Below are 23,309 nucleotides of genomic sequence, written 5' to 3' on the forward strand. Positions count from 1 at the left end.
AACATGGGAAGGATGTAGGACGTTATTTTTAATAAGCTTTCAAGCTATTTATTTAATTATTATTATTATTTCTTTTTAACATAAAAGTCATTAATTCCAGCTAACGATTAAGAAATTGGGCATATTCAGGAGTGAATTGTAGAAATGTGATACTACTTTAATTACTGCCTGAGAATATGCATAGAGATAGCAAACTAAAGGTTAGTTTTCAGGAGATATTTGAACTTTTTAAAAGGCTGTCAGTGCTGCTTCCTCTTCTCCTTTCTTACCATATGCTGCCACCTCTGCTTTCCTGTTCAGCTGATTCAGCTTGCTCTACTCACTGAAATAGCACAAAAGTACCTTTTTTTTTTCTTTATTTGAGAAATAAAGAAATCTTTTTCCTTGCTTAGTGAGCTAAACTAACCTCGTAGAAGAGTACTGAGGGAAGAAAGGCAGAGGAGGCTGCAGCATCTGTGAACCTGTTGGATTGACTCAGCTGTTTGATGAGACATCACCAAATCAGTGATGCAGTTTAATTCTCCACTTGTACTGCTTAGACTTAAAATCATCTTTTCAGTTTTAGTACTACAAATGAACCTATTTTTACACTTTATAACATGGCCAGATGTTCAGGTATTTGTTTACCTTACTGTTGTGCAGGATCTCGGCCAATCAGTGATAGTGACATCTCAGATTATGATGTTGATGATGGTATTGGAGTTGTTCCTCCAGGTGCGTGGGTGAACAGCATGGTCCTGCTTTCTTTTTTCTTGCTTGCTTGTTTATTTATTTTCATTATAACATTTCAGAATATTGAAGATACTGGTTTTAGAGAATGCATAGTGGGAAGAACAAGTTTTTCTGATCATTCCATGGTTCTTGTCCTTCTCAAATATGATGGATTAAAAGATTCTATAATTCGTTGATTGGTATTTCTTTTGCATACCATTCTTCACATATGAACCACGTGATGGTTCAAATTGTTTACCACGTAATGTTCCAAGCATTATTAAAAATACTAATTTAATTTTAAAAATTGCTTTACAACAGTAATTAGGGTTTCAGTGTTTATTGCAAGCATGTTTTATTTTGCTTTTTGCTTGATACTTAGATGTAAAAGAGTCTTCCATAGACTTTATTGAGAATGCATGCTGTAGATTATGATGCATGTAGCATGGCTGTACCTTCTATAGTTTCCTTGAGTCTTCATGAACTACCATTACCCTAAATGTTCATAAATTTAGCTTGTACCATGGTTAGACTTCAATTTATCATCCTTTTGTACTTTGGATGCCATATTTTTCTATTTCTATTTGACTGTTGTTATAAGTCAGATGATAGGTTTCAGAATTGTCCCAAGCTATCCTAAGATTCGCCGTTTCATTGGCAGTACTAAATCGTTTTTTCCTTCGATGTCCCTGATGACAATTACTGAATTAAATCATGGCAGGTTTAGAAAGTCCTCTGTCTCCCTGATCAGAGTTTAAAATAATCTGACAGTTTATTCATTATATATTGATTAAAAATACATTGTACATTTTATTACCACATATAGATACAAATTTTGCTTCTTTTTATGTGTTAGGGTACTTCCCTTACTTTCATACAATTGCATATGAGCAACTAAGCAGGAAATTTGTTCCATTATGTCTTATAATTGTATTTGGTTTAATGAAGTGATTAATCTTGTTATTTACAGAAGCTGAGAACCTTTAAGCTAAAAATAAATCATAGGTTTCAAAAATGTGGCATACCTATGTATGCTTTCTTACCTCTCAATATACATACTTAGAGCAGGAATGTTTTTTAAGCTGCCCATTCCTTAGGGCATTCATTTGAAATAAACCGTTTCCATCTAGCCAGAAGCTTTCAAGAACGTATAACTGAGTACATTGGACTCTATTCTCTGGGTCAACCCCCTGAATAACTGCAGTTCTTACAGAAAGTTCTTAGGACAGCGAGTGCTCGAGCGCGGCTTTGAAGCATATATGGGAGCAGACTTCCTCAAGAGATCACTGCAGAAAATTGCAGTATATTGCAATGCCGTATACCACCGGATTTTTTTTAGAATCGGTTCATGGAACTGTTTATAAAAGGTGTTTATACTCACAGCTTTAAAGTAACTTCAGTTGAAGCTCTGCTTAACACAGTTTATTTTTGACAAATTTTTGTGGTATGCCTATGTCTGTTTACATGAATATTATTTTAATGCTCTCAGCCTCTCCTCAGATGTACGATGCTCCAGGCTTTTAATTAGCTTTGTGGTCCTCCTCTGGACTCAGAGTGCTTTAACTCTTTGTCTTTCTTCTGTGATGGAGCTCAATATTCCAAATGTGACCACACCATTACTGAGTATATAAAAAGAGTCAGTAAAGGATTTATAAAAACAAAATAAAATATAATCTGAGGCATTAGTGGCTCATATTGAGTTGGCAGTATACAAGAGCATATTAATGAGCTGTAATGCTTTTGAGTAACACTCCAGAAGAATTTATTCTTCTATCTAAAATTATCTGTATAAATGGTTGTGTTGCACTTAACATTCCTGAAGCAGCAGGGTGACATCAGCATAACACCTTGCATTGCCTGTATTGCCTTTTTCAAAAAAAAAGAAAGTTAGTGCTTTAGAAATCAAAACATTTTCATCATCCATGCAGTTTCCATTTCATGTCACACCTGACAGTTTCCCATGACCACCTGAGAAACTTCTTCTCCATGAACTGCCATAAGCTGTATTGCTGCTCCCATGCAAAAGAAAAAATTCTCTGCTCACTCTGGAGAGCCCAGAACCTTTGTTTTTGAAGATACGAGGAGATGTTACTGTTGCTGTCCCTGTCATGCTCACTGTGGAACTATGGGTACAGTTTAACCAACTGAACAAAAAGTAAAACGTAGGAGAAATATTATTTACTGTTGCTCTGTCTGTGCTATAAGCTTTGTGTTCACCCAATGCACAGGTTTTAAATATTGTCTCCAGGTAGCTCAGCTATGAAGAATATGCAGGGTAATAGCATCTTCATATGCCAGATGTTTAAGTGCACAGGATAATCTTAGGTATTGGTTTCTTAGGTGGACCAGAAATACTCTGGAAGCACATTTTAAATTGAAATTTATTGTTGAAAACTTGAAGCGCATTTCAGAATAGTTAAAAAGGTTAGAAAGCAGACTTGGATTTCTTTGATTTTAATGTTTAATAAATATAACCTAGTTTTTTTGTGTGTTAGAGAGTACATGATTTTACATGAAACATGTTATTTTTCCAGAAAACATATTCTGATGCGTGAAGTTCAAGTTTAATTAGACTGGGAAAGGGAACACATCAGTTTTTGTTGTGTGTAATCATTTGTCTTCCTCTGACAAAAATACTAGACATTTTCTGTGTCAATCTTATTACAGAAAATGAGGGAATCTCCACTGAAATCCTGAGTGAGTCACTGTTTCGCTTTGAAGTTTTCACCCAGTCCTTGTACTTATGTTGAGGGTATCCTGATATTTCTTTCTAGTTTTATTACTTGGCTCTGAAAAACATTTTCAGCAGATAAGATACTCCAGCATCACAGTGCATCAAAACCAATGTGACTTTGGAGTCTTTCTTTGTTAAAAAGTTTATGAACCTTGGAGTAGGTAATTTCCGGGATCAGGCCCCTTTTGTAGTCAGTACTCACTAACCCATTGCAATTAAGTGGCAAGCATTTGATGTGCATGTTGCTACTAATTTGCATTCACTAAGCTTTTGGGGTTTTTTTAATCTTTCTTTGGCTTTCAAAAGATAACAGCCATCCTCCCCTAACTAATATATTATCACATTTAAATTTTGATGCCACGTTCGTTCATTTTATTTCATATGCCTAACTCGGTGCTATCTGAGAACAGTGCAAACATGCAAATGCAACACTAGCATTTGCTTCTGAGCTACTTTGTGTTTTTATTGTGAATCTTTTCCTTTGTCCCTACCCTCTAAGATCTATCAAAAGTCATATTGTTTCCTATTCCCCTAATTGATTGACTTTCCCACATCTCCCTGCTTCAAAAGATGGAAAAAAAGATTATTTCCCATGTTCTTGCACCAACCATGAAGTGTAAGACAATAATTGGAGAAAGTAATAATAGACTTGCAGAGGTTTTTCTGCGTATGTTTTGAGCTGACATTAACAAGAAATTCCATAGTAAAACTGTCTAATCATCTTTTTTGAATCATGTCTCCTTCCCACTCACCTTCTCTGTCTTATATTTGTAGCGCTCAATTGTGTATAACAGATGGACACATTTCTGGGGGTTGTGAAGTTATGAGCTTTATAATCAGAGAAAAGGGCCTTAGAGGTTCTTGGATGACAAAATACACAGTTTAGTGGGCCCCTCTTCTGAATTTTTGAATTTTGTTTATTAAAGTGAATCTGTTTTATGGTAAAAGATTATTATCACTTTTAACAAAATGCTTTGCTTCAGGTCTAATGCTGAGATAATGTATTCAGATGTTAAACGTCCGTTAGAATTACATTGGTAATCTGATGAGTAATTTGAGAGAAATAATGCGAGTCTTACCTTGATTCTTGTAATCAAAGTTCAGAGTTGTAGCTGAGCATGTCGTTAAGTGTCACGTCACCAAGTCTGATACTGACTTCATATACAGGCCATACTTTTAAGAGGCTTGTAACAATCTGGTATAATATTAGAAAAGAACTACATGAATTATTCAAATTATGCAAAATAATAAGAAAAACAACCTAAGCCAAAAACCTTGAAACACTAGAGAAAGAAGCACAAAAAGTGCAAAGCAACCTGTTTCATTTATCCATTTGAAGATGTAGTATTTAGATGATGATCTTTTCCTGTATGGAGAGAAGATTTGTGATACAGGCTGCTTTTTTAGCTAAATGTAAAAAGCACAGTACAGGTATTTGGTGCTAGACAAATGCAATAGAAACAGCAAAGGGATTTTTTGTTGGTTTGTGATGTTCAGTTAGGGATGACTAAAGCGATGACCTTTCCTATAATTCAGGGAGATTTTTTTTTCTCATCTAAATGTCTAGATGAGGGCAACTCTGAACAAATCCATGTAGGATATTCTGGAAAGGTAGCAAGCACCTTTTGGAAGCAGCACATCATGCTGATCTTCATTTGGTACAGGATTTTTAGTGTGAGGTTCAAAATGTGAACGATCAGTATATTATTTAGAAAAAAAGAACAGGAATATCAGCAGTTAAACAAATGGCAGAATGATAGTACATTTTTAAAGTTCTATGCAAGAAGAGATTATGAAAAATATTGCATCTCATTCATAGTATTTGGAAAACGTTGTCTGCAGTGGATATGGTGCTCAAAGTTTTATAGAATATGGTATAAATGCTTGTTATTTTTGAAAGTAGGTAGCTTTGACCAAGTTGAGTGGGAGAGCATTTTTATATTTAACTGAAAAAAGTCAGAAAGAGGCTTTATTTTTGAGCAATCCTGTGTGAATCTGCTGTAATACACAGGCATGGCTTCTCCATTTGTTAGATGAGGTAAACCTACATTACTTAGATTCGTTTCAAATATTTGCTACTGAATGACAATTTTGAAATACAAATTACTATGTGTACTCTTTCCCAAGATAGAAAATGGACTCAATTCTCTTCCCTCACACCTTCCAGTGTATACTGAAAGTAATCTCAGTTTTTCTGTCTCTGCACATATAGAAATTAAAGGGTAGTCCTAGTATTTTGTCCTGGCTGCATGATATGTCAGGATATACGAGAGCTGAATGACCACCTGACAGTTGTGTAAGCATTTAGTTGTGTGTTCCTTAAAGGACTAACCATCTGAATTCATTCAAAATCCACACTGTTATTCTCTAATTTCCTTCTGTTGCCCTCTTACCAGTAGGTTATAGATCTAGCACTAGAGAAAGTAGATCTACAACACTAACTGTGCCAGAACAGCAAAGAACAACACATCATCGTTCACGATCTGTATCTCCTCACCGTGGCGACGATCAGGGCAGGACCCGTTCACGTTTACCAAATGTGCCATCACAGAGGTAGGCATCACAAGTGAGTGAAACTGGTCGGTTTCAAGTTTGTACAATCTCTCACTGGTATCTGTTTACTTTTCTTTTGTTCAGCATTTTGTAGAAACAGAATTGTATTTCAGTTTAATAGTTATTTGGACTTGATGTATTCTTTCAATAATCATTCAAGCGCAGCCACGAGATTAATCATATCTTTCTAAGAGTTACCTCTTACTAATATTTTCCATGTGATTCATCTCAGATTTGGAAATGCTATTCAGGTAGTGACTGAATCTTATATGAAGTCATTTAAGCATTTTTGTACGATAATAAATAGTGCAGTATACAATTTGTATACTCTGAATATAATTTATTTTGAAGTAACAACTAGCTTAAATTACCAGTTGTATTTATCATTTGCTCAATCAACCTGTACCGTTTAATTGTCTATTAAGCTGTATTGTTTATGAGGAAAACAAGATTATCACACGTATGTCTGCCTTTCAGGAATTTTTAATTGTCCACTAAACTATATCATTTGTGAGAAAAACAAGATTATCATACATATATGTGCCTTTCAGGAGTTTAGATGAAATTCATCAAATGAGAAGATCACGTTCTCCAACTAGACACCATGAGGCCTCCAGAAGTCCAGCTGATTACAGATCCAGAGACATGGATAGTCAGTATTTGTCTGATCAAGAAAGGTATACTGTCAGTCTGAACTTGGAAATAAGATTAGAAATGTGTTTGTCGGTTTGCCCACTTTTCAAATGTTTAGCAGAAAACTACAGCCTGTTAGTAATGGGGAAGGGTCAGGTAATCATCCTCACTGCAAAAAGTAGTCACAATTAAATTATCTTTGCCTTTTTTCTGGTGAAAGTCTGCACTGGGTTGACAGTGATAGAAGATGTCTGGACTAATCGTTCTTAGCTGTTTGTCCTAGACTACCGTGCTGTTTGTTTCATGCACACGTGCCCTGAGAATTTGCTTAAAGCCATAAATCTACATATATTTCCTAATAAATCTTGTAGCAGAGACCAGAGAAACATATTTGTCTGTTTTGGTAGTGAGAAAAATACTAGGATGACTTCCTACCATGTGGGAGTTGAATGCTACAGTTTGCTTTCCTATGTGAATATGTTTTGGATTTTTACCTTTTTAGTCTCACAGAATTTTATGTCACATTTTGGTGAACTTGGTACAGTATACAGACATAGGAAGGATAATTACAGTGCTTGAAATTAATAAAAATCTCCAATCATTGATGCTTGACACTCTTTGGAATTTATGAAGATGCTCAGAGAATATGTTCTCTACTAGTAGGCATTGTTTTCAGTTATTTAGGAATATCTTCAAAAAATGGAAGAAAATTAGAATGATCTTGCCTGTTTTTTTTGTTTTGTTTTGTTTTGTCATGACTTATGTATGGGAATTAATCATTTACTTGAAACTGCTTAACATTTCAGTGTCCTACTTTATAGGCAAGAAGTTTATACAGAATTGCCTAAGTTGGATTTTTGTATCAGATTTCCTTTTAGAGATGAGTTGAAATGCTTTTTAACTATAGCAACATTGCACTTACAGTTAAGCTAGTTCAAGAAATTTCCACTTGTTGCAGATGTTTCATGTTATTTATTATAGCTAGGAATATATTCAAAGTATTACTGAAAATATTTATTGGATAGCTTTCTTGTTTGACAGATTTGGAAGAGACATTTAAAAGTAGCTTTAATCATTAGAAAGAAAGAAATAGAGTTGGCTTCATACACATTTATGTTATTGCCTCAAAACATAGTATAAATGACAATACATACATGAACTATGTCTGTGAGATGCACTGGTGCTTTTTCAAAGATGAGCCATCAGAAAGGGCACAGCAACAAAGCACTGCTGGATTTTTTCAGATGAATAGGAAATAGTCTTCAGTTTGCAGAGTTCAGAAGATACTTTTCAGAAATTTAAAAGATCAGACATGAAGGATGTACGTGACTTATAGGATTAGCAGGATTTAATCAAAGGTTCCCTGAACTTACTTTCCTCAAGGAACCATCTCTCTTTTTTTTTTCCATTTGCTTTTCCCCGGATACCTTCAGTTGTTGAAACTTTTTAACTCTTGAAGGCTTCACTGACTTCCCGTGAATAAGAGTAGAATCACAGAGTGGATCAGACTCAACTTGTGATTTTTATGTTGTTGCCAACAGCCTCATTGTTGATAGAATCTTTCACATCTCAGGGTATAAAAAAGTAAATATTCAGTAGTGGTACCAGTACAATGTCTTAGTATTAACATTAGAGCAAGTATTATGTTCTTCATTTACCGAACCCATCATCTAAGTATATTCTTGTAGATACCAAACATAAACTTGATCGGAAAAGTGAGTATTTTTCTGATAATTGCATGGCAGAAATTGCAGTTGCTCATTACTTTTGATCATTTTCTCAGTGATCTTAGTGATCCTAAGTTAATATTGAATATTTCTAAGGAAGCTTTGTAGACATATCTATGATACGCTCTTAGAAAAGTGTTTGCTATGATACACTCCCAGCAGAACTGATCGGTTCACTTTACCTTTTTTTTTTTTAATGTATTCTTTTATATATATATATATATATATATGTATATATATTTATGTACGCACACATATGTGTACATGTGTGTATAAACACATGTATATGTATGTGTGTATATAAAACTGTTTAGGAAAATTTTATATTAGGAAATCCAACAAAGGAATATACTTCCCTCTCAATTTAGCATCATCATCTGATTCTCAAGTACCCTATTTCACTTTTTGTTTTATTCCTAAATAATGTCTGCTAATCTGAGTTCTTAAGTATTCCCATTAGGAAGTTCTTATTCTAAAATAATAATCTTTAATACAAATTTCTCCAAAGCAGCTTTAGTGTAGAACTTCCAATATCATCTTACATTGTAAATAATCTGTTACAGATTTTTTTTGCCTTTTTTTTTGTTTTGTTTTGTTTTAATTTAAGGTTTTCATGGTGGATTTGGTGTTTATATTCCTTTTCTCAGTGAAATATTACGGTTTGCCATGGATGCATTTCAGGAGATATCCTCTGGCTTAGCAAAAGTAGAATAAATATTATCAAATTACCTTTCACAACTACTCTTTTTCAGATTTTATCCTGTTTCTCAGAAGGATTCCTGTCTCTGAAAATTAAGCAGTGCATAGCATTTCATGATTGTAGTGTTTTTATGCTAATTTCCTCATTTCTTGAAAGAAAATCTCAAATATCTTAAGTTACTGCAGAAAATGGTATTCTTTTCCTAATACACATGTATTTGTAATTTGGAAATTTGCATATAAATGCTGTTAGTGCTCTAACACTTGGAATGGAATTTGTTCTTTAAAAGAAAAAACAATTCAGTTTACCTTTAATAGCTTTTGTTGCATCTAATTCAGGCTGGTGATTCCAGATACAAACTTAACTCTCACTTGTTACTCAGAAGCCATTATTTTAGTTTTCTGATTTCAGAACAGTAGAGTAATATTACCTGTGCTGCATCAATTAAATTAATCATTTTATAGTGGTATGAAGCACAAAGCACATTGAACAACTGCTACTTCATTGCTTTTGTAATCTTTTCTCTTTCTGTCACCACAGTACTTCATACGATTCCCTGCTTATTTTAAAATAGCATGTTTCCATGAAGTTTAGGTTTACTTTCATATTTACAATAGTTTGTGGGATGTTGGTACTTCATCTTCTTGATCATATTGAAGTGCATAAAACTACAAGATTAAGTCAAGGGATGTTTCATATCATAATCATACTTACCATAGGCATAAATATGTCTTATTTTTACCATCTTTCTGATGTTAGCACGTGTTCAGTTGCATCAAATGAGAAATAGATTAGTTGGCTGGTTTTCTGAATTGGAAACAATAAGAAACAAAAAATCTGATAACTGATCAGCTATTTTTTTGTTTTGTTAGGATAACATTGAATAATACTGAAAATAGCTATCAGTCAGAACTTCTATTTGAACAAACATATTCCCTGTTAATGCATATTTTTCTTTTTCCCAGAAGGACAAAAAGGATTTACTCTTCCCATAAATTGGATTGCAGTGAAGTAACAAACTCTCCCTCCTTTTTTCTTGTATTTTTTTGTGGCTTAGAGAAAAACAATCACCTGTCTTTTTTCTAAAATATTTCTTTGTAGTTCTTTGATGTATAAGAAAGGAGGTTATTAGAGAAATGTAAATGATTTATGGAGACAGCTTTTGTCATGAGGAGCTCTGAATCAGTACTGAATTTTAGCAGGAGAAACCTCATGAAACTAGGTGAAAGGATTTGGTTGAAAATGTAGTTATTGCAGGCATTTTTTTTTGGCTCACATACTTTGAGAAGTGCAGTCTGGGTTTGAACATTAGCAGTCTATGTATTTTGGTGGAAGTTTCTTTGTTATTTTTTTTTATGTTTTCATTTGCGTTTCATTGGCATACCCCATGTCATCTAATGCTTCATAATTATATCTGTTTCACTCACCACCCATCCTGTCTGTGCAGTGAGCTTCTTATGCTGCCCAGAGCAAAACGAGGAAGAAGTGCAGAGTGCCTACATACCATCAGGTAAATACAGGAATCTGGTACACCTCTGGTTAGTTGTGTGTGCTTTGTGTGCCCGGCATACAGTAAGTACAGACCTTCAAAGTACATTGTGATTCAGGTGTCAGTTTTTCTTTGTTTGTTTTAAATCAGCTGAAGATGCGTATATCTATGTTTGTATATACTGATATATGTGTATCACTAGTAAGGGTTAAAGCAGCTAAAGAATTCCTGATTATGCAGTTGTTTTTTTTTGGGGGGGGGTAGATTGTCTGTCTAGTCACAGTAGTCCGATCACCAATGCATGGCAGTTTTGTTATGGTTTCAGACATTTTTTTTCAGTTGTTTTTATGTTTTTGTTTGTTTCCATTTCTATGTCTGTATTATAGCCAAGCACTGGCCAACAATCTTTACTCCTTGTGACACCTAATCTCATGCTGACTTTGGACATTTGAGGAGAAAGCAGAGGGATGAAGGAGGGCATGATTTAAAGGCATCCTCCTCACAACCCTAGATTTTAGGGAATTAGTAATGCTTCTATATTTTTCCTATTGAATTGTGCTAATAATTTGATCCAGGCTTAAACCTTTCAGTTTATGCTCATTTTCAATCTTAAAAAATGTGTTATCCCATGATTTGAAACTCTCTTTCTCAACTGTTGCCAGAGCTAAATATAACTAACTATCTTACTATCTTAATCAAGCAAATCTACCTTAAAAAAAAAAAAAAAAGAATAATTTCATTGTCATATTTCAGCCAAAAAGCTTCTGACTCAACATTTTAGATTTTACCTTAATCACTTATTGAACTCCCTGTTATTTTGTGTCAGTTTATTGTCACGCAATATCTAGATTTCACTACCTCTTTTCTATGGCATTTTTATTTCTACTATATTCTCCATTGCTTTACCCCTTATATATCCCCAGCTCTGTGCTTTTTTTTTTTTTTTTTTTTTTTTTTTTTTTTAATAATCAGGTAATAAAGATTATAATTTTCATTATAATTTTGCAGTGACAGAATTTAAATTCTCAACGCACAGAGTAATTATTATATGACGAGCTTTTGTCACTCTTTGCCCAGCAGCTGTGGATTTTCAATTGTGTTACAAATCCACTAGGCAGGTGGGTAGCTAACCAGCTAAAAATTGTGCATGGGCATCTACATAGTTAGGTTAGAGGAACACTGAATTCAGAGAGTGCAGCCGTTCCTTGTGTTTTTCCTAGTTATAATTTCCTTGTTATAGAATCGCCCTGGAAGAGACCTACAAGGTCATCCAGTCCAGCTGTCTGCCTATCACCTATAATTCTTGCTAAACCATGTCCCTCAACACAATATCTAACATCCCTTAATTAGGGTATGATTATAAAGAATATTTAATTAGGTTTTGAAGCTGATATACCACTTCCAAAAAACTTCAACATTCAGAGATGCCAGATGCAAGTATGTCTATAACTGTCTTTGTGGTACTACATATCTCTGTTTTAGCAAGCTTTTTATGCTTAGCTTTGGAAGCACGTCTCAGTTAAAGTCTCTGTAGGTCTAAATAAAGCATTACTAAGACAAATAAATAGCAGCCTAATCCTTTACAAGAGCTTGTATATTTTAATTAAAAATCTCAGTAGTAGGAATTTAGATTACTTTCATTACAAGAACAGTGTCTGAGCTATACTAGTATTGTCATGAATTCATGGGCTGTACTAACAAGAGAGTAAATTAAAAAAATTGTCCACCAAGTAGCTATCACAGCAGGTGAATTGACAAGAATATACATTAAGAAATCTCCTCATGCAGATATTACATATAGTAGAATATTATGTGTTTATTTTAAGTTCTGGTCAATTTTGCTTTACTATTACTTGTCTTTTTGTTTCTGGCGTGTTTTTGTTCTGTTCTCTTTTCTTTTTTCACTTTCAAGAAGTTCTGTTAGTCATTATAAAACATTACCACCCAAGATGCCTTTACTAGAAAATGGTATTCATTGGAACCTATACAGGTAAGAAGTATTTAGAGTCCCCTTTAGTAGTAGTTAATGACTTTTTAGAGATGAAATAGTCTTCCCATATATATATGTATTTTTTTTAAAAAAAGAACAACAGCGTTTCATATGCTTTTGATAAACATGAGTTAAGGGACTTCTTAAAATAACTTCATACACTCTAAATTACCCCTACAGATAAAAGACAAGCACTTTATATTATGCACAATTTTCTTCACTGTTAACATTGTATGTTGCACGCTTTGTCTTTGTTGCATTCTTTTGTTTGTGCGTGATTTTGCTTACATGTCAAATTTATTTTTATTTTGTTTAAATAATTTTAATTTACAAAGCTCAACTCTTCCTGCATGTGCTAAGACCAAATCAGTGGTTAGACAGGATATTTCTCTCCTTCGTGATTGCCTTAATTCACGAATTCCGAAATTTGGAGATGATCTACTGGTTAGGTAAGACACTAAGGATTAATACCTTCTCCTTTTGTATCCAAGATGGATTTACGGAATTAATGAGCTTCATTGTAAAGTAATTTCACGTCATATATAGTGTATCACATCCTTTTATGTTGGCTTAAGACTTACTGCTAATAATAAGGATTTAATTTATTGTTTGATATTTCTCATTCCACTCTTTTGCCAGTGGATATTCTGTCTCCCTCCGTTTTAAACATTTCAACAGTCTTAGCAAGAATATTTTAGCAGTCTTTTATTTGATTTTGTTTTCTAAACAAAACTTGGCTCTGTCATCCAGCCAGCTCTTTTATGTTTTCCTTAATTAAATCATTGTGATTTTACATTTTCTGTAAAGAGAGCATTATTTTATGAGTTAATATCTAACATTGTATTCCTTTCTTTGTTTTCTTTTTCTTTCTCTTCTACCATTGGATGCAATGCACTGGCACTAGTGAACTACAGCCCTCCCTTGACAGGGCTAGGAGTGCTAGTACCAACTGCTTGAGACCAGATACTAGTTTGCATTCACCAGAACGAGAAAGGTATAAAATAAAAACTTATAAATTTCTTGTCATCTGTGCTGGTGGTCTTTCCACGTTTCGTTTTTCTTTATATGAGTACTCTACATTCCTGTACATTCATGTCTGTTTTGATATTCGTAGACATTTTTGCTCCTATATTCATGTATGTCATGTAAATTGTGTTTTGGAGTTTATAACTGCTTCTGGCTTCTTTCCTTGTTTCAGTTCAAGCTGATGTCATTGTTTGCAAAAGTCCTCAGTATGCTGATAATAGCATTACAGTGTTGAGCATTTTGACATTACAGTGTTGAGCAAGTATCACTTGATTGTTAATCATCATCATTTGCTAAAAAGTATTACATGTATTTCTTGCCTGCTTTGTGGACCGCTAATGAGACAGTGACATAATTTATAAATTATACAACAAAACTCTCACATTTTAATCCAGAACTGTAGTTTTTGAAGCCACATATTTTCTATAGGACACCCAGCCAAACCTCATTGCTTCTTTAATCTGATCTGTTGCATCTGCTTTTGCAATGACAAGGCAAATCACTGCAGTTTTTGTTTGTTTGTTTGTTTGTTTTTTGCTCTGTGATGATGATTTTTAGGCTCACTGAAGGTTTAAGAAGTCAAGTTTGCAATTTACATGAAAAGACTGTTTTGTCACTTAAATTGTGTAGGTATTTTTTGGATCTTTTCTGAACCTTTAATAATGGAATATCTTGGTTCAGAATCCTAGATGAACTAAATATAAGTGATATGTTTGACAGATGGGATTTTTCCACAATGGAACTTTTGAGCACCTTCTGGTTTTGGTTGATACTCACACCATTTTAGAATGAGGCTTTAGCTTCACTTAAGGCTATAGTAAACTCCCATCTACTATGACATAATTACATCAGTTCAATGCAAACTAATATGGCAGTTAATATCAAGTTGCTTTCTCAGTGAATTGACAATATAGTTAGGAAAACTGTTGTATCAATGTATTATTTTGGGAGAGTAACTGTGAAGAAAGGCAGTAAGATGTTTTTCTTTGAGAAAAGATGTCTCTTGTTTTTTCATGCATGGGGGGAATTTTCCTTTCCCTCCTCCCCAGCCACCTACTGCTCTTTTATTGCAATTTTACTGTTCTCAAGCTGTGCTCTTGTTGCACAGAACTGACTCATGCCCTACTGGAATATTTCAAGTTGATGTACATTAGTTCACTCTTTTTTTAAGATAAAGCACTAAATAGCATAACAATGTATGTCTAGTCATCAAAAAAATAAAATAAAAAGAAATTAGGCCATCCACACTAAAACACAGGATACCACTCTAGACATTTTAGAAAACGTATTGTAGCATTATATTACTATGAGTGTAGTTACATACAGCTTTACTAATGTGCAAGTAGCTATTTAATGCAATAATGTATGGATATAGGTAGTCTACATTTTGTAGTTTTATTTCAGGATGCTAGCCATCAAGCTGGAATTTTTAATGAACAGTAGCTGGCAGTGGTAGAATATCTGGTTAAAATACTGTCCTCAAAACTGTATCTGTTACTGACATTAATTAGATCTGTTGTGTCCTTAGATTCATCTTCAGCAACATCTCTCCATGAGACATTGAGTAGAATCTGCAGCTTTTCACATGTGCTGCTCATAAAGAGAGGAATTTGATTTCTTGTAATGGCCTCTACTGCCAGAAGTTTTTGCCAGTTTGCCTCTGGTTCCAGATCCAAAAAACTGTCAAGAATTTTATGTGTTTGCTTCATAAATCCTGAGGCTGACTAAAAACTTTCTTTTGGCATGGCATTCTTTATGGGGGTGTAGATTTTTCTTTCTTTTTTTTTTTTTTTTTTTAATTAAATGAAATTCAAATTGAATATTTCCATGGTGGTTTTGTTGTGAATAACAAGGTGTGTGGCTTTGTCAGAGTGTTGTCATCAAGAATTTTTTTTTAATTTATATATAGATATACTTATTATTTCCTAATTCAGCCCAATTTTGGCAGGAACATGCTGTATTCAGTATCTAAAAATTTAATCTTACCAATTTAATCTTATAGTTTTGAGTTAAACTGATTTCAGGAAATTTCATACTCCACTGTTGAACATATCCACTTACACTTCAGCATGAGGTTACTCATCAGTTGCATGTAATGATAGGAGAGTCCTTAGTTTGAAGAACAAATAATTAAGTTCAAGGAACATAGAAAACATTTTTGTCTGTGCTGAGCAAGACAAGAGTAAGGCACTAAAATTACAGTATGGTAGGCTTATCTATCTTATAGGTTCACAACACCAGGAAATGTTAGAACAGTTCACAACATTAGGAAAAAATATTTTTGTAAGCAAGTATAATAAAACACTCCAATAGTCAATATGGAAAAGCTTTTATAAGCTTTGTTACTGGATACTTTCTGATAAGAGATGGGACAACTCACTGTCAGGTACAGTTGATTCTGCTTCTAGCAAGGAGAAACACAAGGGTTTTGTGAAATCCAATCTCTAAAGCACAACTTTTTTTTTATATCTTATGTAGGAACTATGTTGAAGGCACTTCTGGTTGTGCTTATGGTACTTTTTTATTGTAATTCACAGTATGGATTTGTAGATTTTAAAATATAGTCTTTCTATCCTCAAAATATAAAAATAAATGTGGCATTATATCTTCTTCAGGAAAAAATAGGTAAAAATTTCTAGGTTTTTGGTCAAAATAATCATCTTGTCAAGGTTTGTAGTTATCAACAAGACATATATTAGTTTTATAATTTAGTAATAATACCTTCCAAACCCATAAAATCAGTTTTTGCTGCTACTGTAAGAGTTTTCATTGTCATCACCATGTCTCAAAATTTCTGCTTCTTTGTATCATGTCCTAAAACAGAGGTATTTGTGTGCTATCACCAGCCTCAAATCATGAAAGCACATAGGCATGGGATTTACATGTCCCGAATCAATTTGCCTGTGGTTTCTCATCATTATAGCCACTTCCCCAGATGATCTGGTGATATTTAAGACTGTAGGCAGTGACAGTTACTTATTAATATCGAGTATGGCTTATTGATTGTGTAAATTTCTCGTGTTGCAAGAAATTACTGTAATACCTGTAACAGCAGGTAGCACAAAATTAGTTGTACAGATTGGTAACACTTGTATGCTTTGCTTCTCAGAGGATTAGGTAGTGGAATTCTGAGCAAGTAAAAGTGAGTAATACAGCAAAGTGAAGAGTTCATGTAGAATAGAGTCTGCCTATCTGTAGCACACAGTGCAGCTCTGCTTGGGCTTGATCTGAGGTGAAGTAGGAATTCAAATGTTTCAAAGATCCCCAGTGTTTTTAATGTCAGCTGGTCACTACCACTCAGACAAGATACAAAGCTAAACTCGTAAGTAGATAACAGAAAAGTTGGAGCATCATTTGATTTGTTTAAGACTTCTGATCTGATTTCATTGTAAATTTTCTACTTTTTATTTTAGTAAATCTGAAGCACTTGGTGTTCATATTGCATGCATGCATTTAACAGCAATGTTGAACATCACTATATTTAAAAATATGTAGAGTAAAATAACTGCTTGCATTAAGTATGTAATGCATTGTGGTTTTGATTATTTTCAAACATGTAAAGGAATAGATTACTGCATGTTTCTCTGCTTTTTACTGTGGCTCATGGTCATTAAAACTCAGAGCATGTTCTCAAAGATCATACTGCATGCCCTACTTAATTCTATCAAACGCTATTTGATACTTAGAGTGGATATCAGCATATTAAGGGCTTTGAGTGCACTGATGCATTAACATTTTCTTTGGCTCCTGCTTTGGAGAGAAAAAGAAAGTAACTGCTAACAACCTGTTTCCTCTTGAGAATTCCAGCAGATGTTCAAGTGATGCTAATCTCCTTGAAACCTTTGTTATTTGCATGTTGCATAAATCAAACCCTTTTCCTTATTACACGGACTGGAAGGATGCCTCAGAAAGTGACTATTACACAACTGTGCAGCATTTAGTTAAACGCTTTGCTGCTTTTGTAAATTAATCAGTCAATTTGGATTTTCTAAATTGTCACATGTACACTCTTAGAACCCCATAACATCACCAAAAACAAAAGCAATGTCAATCTACAGTATACTGTGTGTTATTGTAAACTAAATGAAATTGTTAACAAAAAAGTCACAATAAGACACTAGATTACATAGTACACTATTGTTAGATTTATTAAATTAACTGTAAATTAGTATTTGCTCTGGTACTGAAGTTACTGAATAAGAAATGTACCTGTATAAAGCTGTTATTTTCATCTTTTAACTTTTCTGATTCTGCAACAGAACTTTATTAGGGAGTAAGAAATTCTGCCACACTATCACAGGAACAAGAGCTCTGGTTTATTTATCACTGCTCTGCTGAGAGAGTCCTTGACACATCAAGAGTCTCTGCTGCTGTTACAAAAAAGTTAAACAGAATCTGAAGAAACAAATGCTTGTGACAATCATGGTCATGCCAGTTTTGTGATAGTTTACTCAAAAGCCTAACTCTTAAAATGTACTGAGCTTTTTATTAGTAAGCATGTGTACATCCATTGCAGTTAAAGCAAGAGATCTCTATAGGCAGATGAATGGAGCAGAAGATGACTCTTTCACTGTCTTCCAGAGAAGGGTCACTTTATGTCTTCAGATTTTTCTTATACTTCATGCTTCTATATATTTACCAAGGACGCATTTTTCACTGCAAAGAGTCCTTTGGATTAAAAGGAGGGATTAGTTTAACAATATGGTAGCCAATAGTCAATAGAAAATAATATCATATGCTCTTTTGAAAACTCTTCTGTTTTTGAATTACAACTTTCTGTGGGAAAGGCAGGCTTTTAAATAGTCTAGTTTTGGAGACGAATAATGTATGGTATGCTGTGTGAAAGATTTAAGTTAATATGATGAAGTTCTGATTTTTTGGAAACATATCCTTAGTTTCATCTGAAATAATTCTGCAGTGAGCAGCCATAATAATATACCTGGAAATTAGTAAAAATATTGTGATGCTCGCTTTTCCATTACTTTGTGGGGTATTTTTCCAGTCCCAAGTCCCATATATTTAATTTTATCACAGACTAAATGTCCTGTTTTTTTCCTATTTTGTTGAACGGGCAAACAGGGGTAGATGGTCCCCCTCCCTAGAGAGGAGACGACCTACTAGTCCCAGGATTCATATCCAGCATGCATCTCCGGAGGATGACAGGTACTAGGCAATTCCTCCCAGCTGAAAGGTGGCTTACTGCATCTTGCACTCTTAGAGGAGTATTCTGAAATTTGAAAGTATGCATGTTTGTAGAGACATACCTTTAAACTCCAGAAGCCCAAAATAAAATAGAGCTTTAGATATCATCCCTGCATTTTATCGAACTGTTATAAAGCACCTAGAATTAACGCCTTACAGATTTTCTGTTTGCCTGAACAGTTCCAAGCCATATAATCAGACGTCCATTAAAACAAAACATTGTCTGCCAATGTTCTTCAGTCTGTTTTACCTGCTTCTGTAAATGGCGGCGGTGTTTTGACTATGGTGCTTTATAATATGATAAATACCTGTTGTAGAGCCTGTTTTTGTTTAGGTGTTTAATTTTACTGTCGTTTGTGTTGTTTTTTGTTTTTTTTTTCTATTCAAACAAACTGTTCCTAATTAAAAAAAAAAAAAAAGCCATGATATGTTGGAAATCTTGGTATCTCTTGCTGATTGATGTATGTAGAAATTGGCAGCGCTCTTAAACTCTGTCCTAAATTAGGATGTTCATCATGGAAAAGGTTTTCCTAATAAGGTAGGTTTTGTTAAAGCCACCGGTGCTTTAAATACATTTTTACACAGAATGTGAACTATAGTTAATAGAAGCACTGTATTTTTTTCTGACCATGCACTTTCTGCTCATGTCATTTTGGGTGTTTCATTGCTTTGGCAGTGGGATTTTTGTTTGTTTTTTGTTTTTTTAATTTTTTTTTTCCTGATTAATCTATATCAGAAGCAGACATAATTTCTACTGACATTTAAATTCAAACTTTTTGTGTTACAGTAAATGAGAGAATACACATGTAAATAATCCATACTTGCGTACACTCTTAAAAAATCTGCTCTTAAAACTGTAACTTTTTCAGTTACTTTGAGTGTGGTGGTTGCTTTCTATTCAAGAATGCTTCCATTTGTTACATTTGTACTCTAATTTCTCTTGTTTGCTTGATACTGGGTGTATTCAACTAATGCAAACTGGAAGAGTGTGAGACCTGTAACTGTGTTTGGATAACATTTCTCCTTTAAATAGACTAAGACAGCATTATAAATTATAAAACTTAAGTTGTGAAACATTATTTCAAAATTGGCCATTCAGATACAGCATTTCTCAGTGTTTTAACAACATTGATTCTGAGCCCTTTGGTGGGACAGTTATTAACCCTTTGCAAATGTACTTTGTATATTTTAGACATTTAAAAAGTAAATTTTTCTTCACATTTTTTAAGCTGTGGATCAGAATTGATGTTAAAATCTTGTTGTCATTCTAGTGATTAGAATTAAAATACATTTCAGTGAAAATGGGTTCTCATTTGGATGCCTCCATTCTTAATGCAGAATTAAAGCCTTCTGATCTCAGCCAAATTTTTCTGAATTTATCAAAGATTGAAATTATCTAATACCTTCTAATAAACATCTTGCAATATACAGAGTCTTTGGGGGGCAATATTTTGTATTAGAAAAACTGCAGTCTCATTTCTTAGTGTAGTCAGTGCCCATCCAGTGTGTAGAATATCAGCGTGGAATGCTTTATCTTTGTAGAAATTTTCTGTTCTTTGAATTTACATTCATTTTGATTATTTTCTCACCTTTATTTGTCAGTTGGCCAGGAGTATTCAGTTCTGACTTTTTTATTTTAAGGTGTGTTTTTATTAAATTGACAGTTGATACTATGGGTATTGAGTGTCTGATGGATGAACAGGGATAACTAACAATTACTTATCACCACTTTCAGATCATATTTTCACAGATTAATTGACTTCGACAGATGTCATCTTACACTTCATTTGAGAACATTCCAGAATTCTTATAGATTGCCCAGTTTGCATATAAAATGCAATCAAGATCTATTCCTGAGTATATTTCTTAAACGAAAGACTTACACGTGATTTCCAGTTTTGATCATTCCAATTCAATGTTTGCAGCATAGTATTTATTGATAATTGTTCATAATATGCATTTTGGTAAATATCTTGGCAAGGTTACTGTTATTCTGAAAATCACTTTCCATATTGGAAAAAATGGCTCCTTGGTAAACCTTGAAAAGATGAAGATGTGTTACACTATACTTCAGTGTTAAGAATTAACAAGTGTTTGGATAATTTTGCATTTTTCTTGATTTTTTAAAGAATAACTTTTTGGGTTGAATTTGGCAGCTTTATTTTTGAGAGATTTTTTTTTTTTTTTTTTTTTATACATTAGAAATTAGAATTAGAAATTCTCTCTAAAGTGAAGGACTTTCTGGTAATTGGTGAAATGTGAAAGCATAAGTAGTGCTAGAAACAAGAAGAATGGAAACTGAACACTAGGTGAGCATTTTACTTACACTGTTATTTTTTGGATGTCTTGGTATAAATTAAGCATGTAACCAAGACTCGATAAAATAAACATTTTAAAAATATTTATTGGATGCTTTCAGTTCATGAGAAGTTGCTTTTAGTGGCCATGCATGTGTAAACTTCTTGTCTAAGTGCCATCTTGAAGCACCTGCTGAGCACAGTGGTGCTTCTAGTACAGCCATGGGAACTTGAGGAGTGCTACATACTGCCAATGGCAGGCTAATTTGACTGGAATGATTCTTGCCTGTTCTTTCAGCAATGCTGTGCAACATGAATTGGGGGGGGGCAGTTTAGAAAGACATGAACTGAAGTGCTAGGAATGAGTGAGGAGCTGCCAAGCCTTCAGAGTAGTGACTTCCCTGTTCACATGTGTAGATTCAGCCTTTCAGAAATCTCAGGAAAAATCAGGAAGTATTGAATGTGACATTCTTGATGTCTTAAGGCCTTTTTTAAAAATAGAAATGGTGTTTTTTTTTGCCACTTTGGGAGTACTAGTTTTTAGTTTTGATAGCAATATTCTTTCATTTACTTCTGTGGATTATGTTATGCTTAATAGCAATAAGCAACTTGAAGCACGTGTCTTGTACATGAACTGTGAATAACTTGTCTGTATTTATAATATATATTGTGTTTGTTTGTGTATGTAATGACTTACTGGTTTGGTATGAAATTTGTTGCATTTAGAACCTTAACAGAAATTTTAGCATTTGCTCACTACACTGAAAGTATGGATGCAGATTTAATTTGTATTTAGATTATTAATATACTGCAAATTTTGTTGTTTACTTTCTGAGAGCTAAGACAGATACTTGAAAAAGATCTTATGTTGATATATCTTACTGAGAAAAAGAAATTAGTCTGTGTGATATATTCCATTGCAAGCTAACAATAAACCAAGATGCTAATAATATCTATGCCAAGCTGAAAGCTATAAACAAATTCTGATGTTCTTAAATGACTTCAACAGAAATGAAACTAGTATAGAAATAAAAAAAAGTCCTGTATGTGATTTGAATTTTATTTTAAATTGCTATGTTTTTCTGCCTTTATTATTGAACTGTTATTGTTAATGATTACCATAGCAGAACTGCTGGCAATAAAATATTAAACTGTATGAAATTTGCTTGCATTTTCAGGAAAACTGGAAAATTTCTCAATGTAAGGGAAAGATGTTGTATATAGGTTTACACATTAGTTTAATGAACCATACTGTCATTTTTTTTTTTAGGAAGGATAACAGCAACTGTTAAGCTACAGTGCTGCTGTTTGTTGTGTAGGGCATGAAGACTTTGTTTAAAATTTAAAATTGTGGCTTTCATCCTTTTTGCATCTTAGTTTCTTATATCTCAAAATTTTAACATTCTTTTAAAGTGTATAGACTAAATCAACAGAAGGGGAAGTGAGAAATAAGACTTAGACAGCAGATTGTGCCTTAATGCATCTGGTTTATATGTGCGATTGCATGTCTTCACCTTCACTGCATGTGACCATCTCTCTGTTTTTGCTCATTCTGTCCAAATTTACATCCATGTTTCCAAATTTTGTGAAGAACAAGGACGCTGGAGTCTTGCATTCCAAAACAGGACAGTGTAGACCACCTAAGTGCTAAACCTGGAGCAGCACAGAGGTATCCTTATTTACTCAAATCATAGTTCCAAGTAGATGAGGTATTGGCTATAGTTATACATTATCTTTATATGCCCTGCATAAAACTTTTAAATAGCTAGGGTTGTTTTGTTTTTTTTTTTTCTCTTTTTATGTAGAAGTACATGGTATGCATGTATTGTTCATAGATAGTATTTAATTCCCTATAAAGTACATTATAGAGGTAAATTCAAATATGGCATGAACATCTTCTTTATCCCCTATGCACTCATTGTATATTTGATATGGGCATGAAAGGATGCCTACCTGCAGTGTCCACTTAGGACTGCAAGTGCTGTGGTATGCTGGTGAGCTGTGCAGAATGCACACAGCATCATCTCAGCAAGAGGAAAGAAACAGGGAAAATTGTGATCTTAATCATACTTTTAACACCTGCTGCTCACAGTAACAGAACATAGAGCAGAGAAAAAAGTCTGTTCAGTTCACTGGAACTGTATATTACATTTTCTTCTTTTTCATACTACAATGAGTAGTCACTATATACTCTTTTTCTCCACTGTACTTAATGCCACAGTGTCATTGAGTGACATAAAGGAGTAA

The 23,309-nt window shown here is 33.8% G+C and overlaps 1 protein-coding gene across 1 annotated transcript in view; it reads left to right on the plus strand.

Moving 5' to 3' along the window:
- Positions 1-23,309, plus strand: part of RIMS1 (regulating synaptic membrane exocytosis 1) — a 184,833-nt gene that overhangs the window by 66,771 nt on the left and 94,753 nt on the right. The window contains exons 13-18 of the mRNA XM_042879863.1: positions 5,842-5,998; positions 6,550-6,675; positions 10,506-10,568; positions 12,460-12,537; positions 12,873-12,986; positions 13,442-13,531. Coding sequence (XP_042735797.1) covers positions 5,842-5,998; positions 6,550-6,675; positions 10,506-10,568; positions 12,460-12,537; positions 12,873-12,986; positions 13,442-13,531 — 628 coding nt within the window. The remainder of the gene's footprint in view (positions 1-5,841; positions 5,999-6,549; positions 6,676-10,505; positions 10,569-12,459; positions 12,538-12,872; positions 12,987-13,441; positions 13,532-23,309) is intronic.

This window comes from Lagopus leucura, unplaced genomic scaffold (genome assembly GCF_019238085.1).
Source record: "Lagopus leucura isolate 7727_CA_CO unplaced genomic scaffold, USGS_WTPT01 Super-Scaffold_73, whole genome shotgun sequence".
Classification (NCBI taxonomy): domain Eukaryota; kingdom Metazoa; phylum Chordata; class Aves; order Galliformes; family Phasianidae; genus Lagopus; species Lagopus leucura.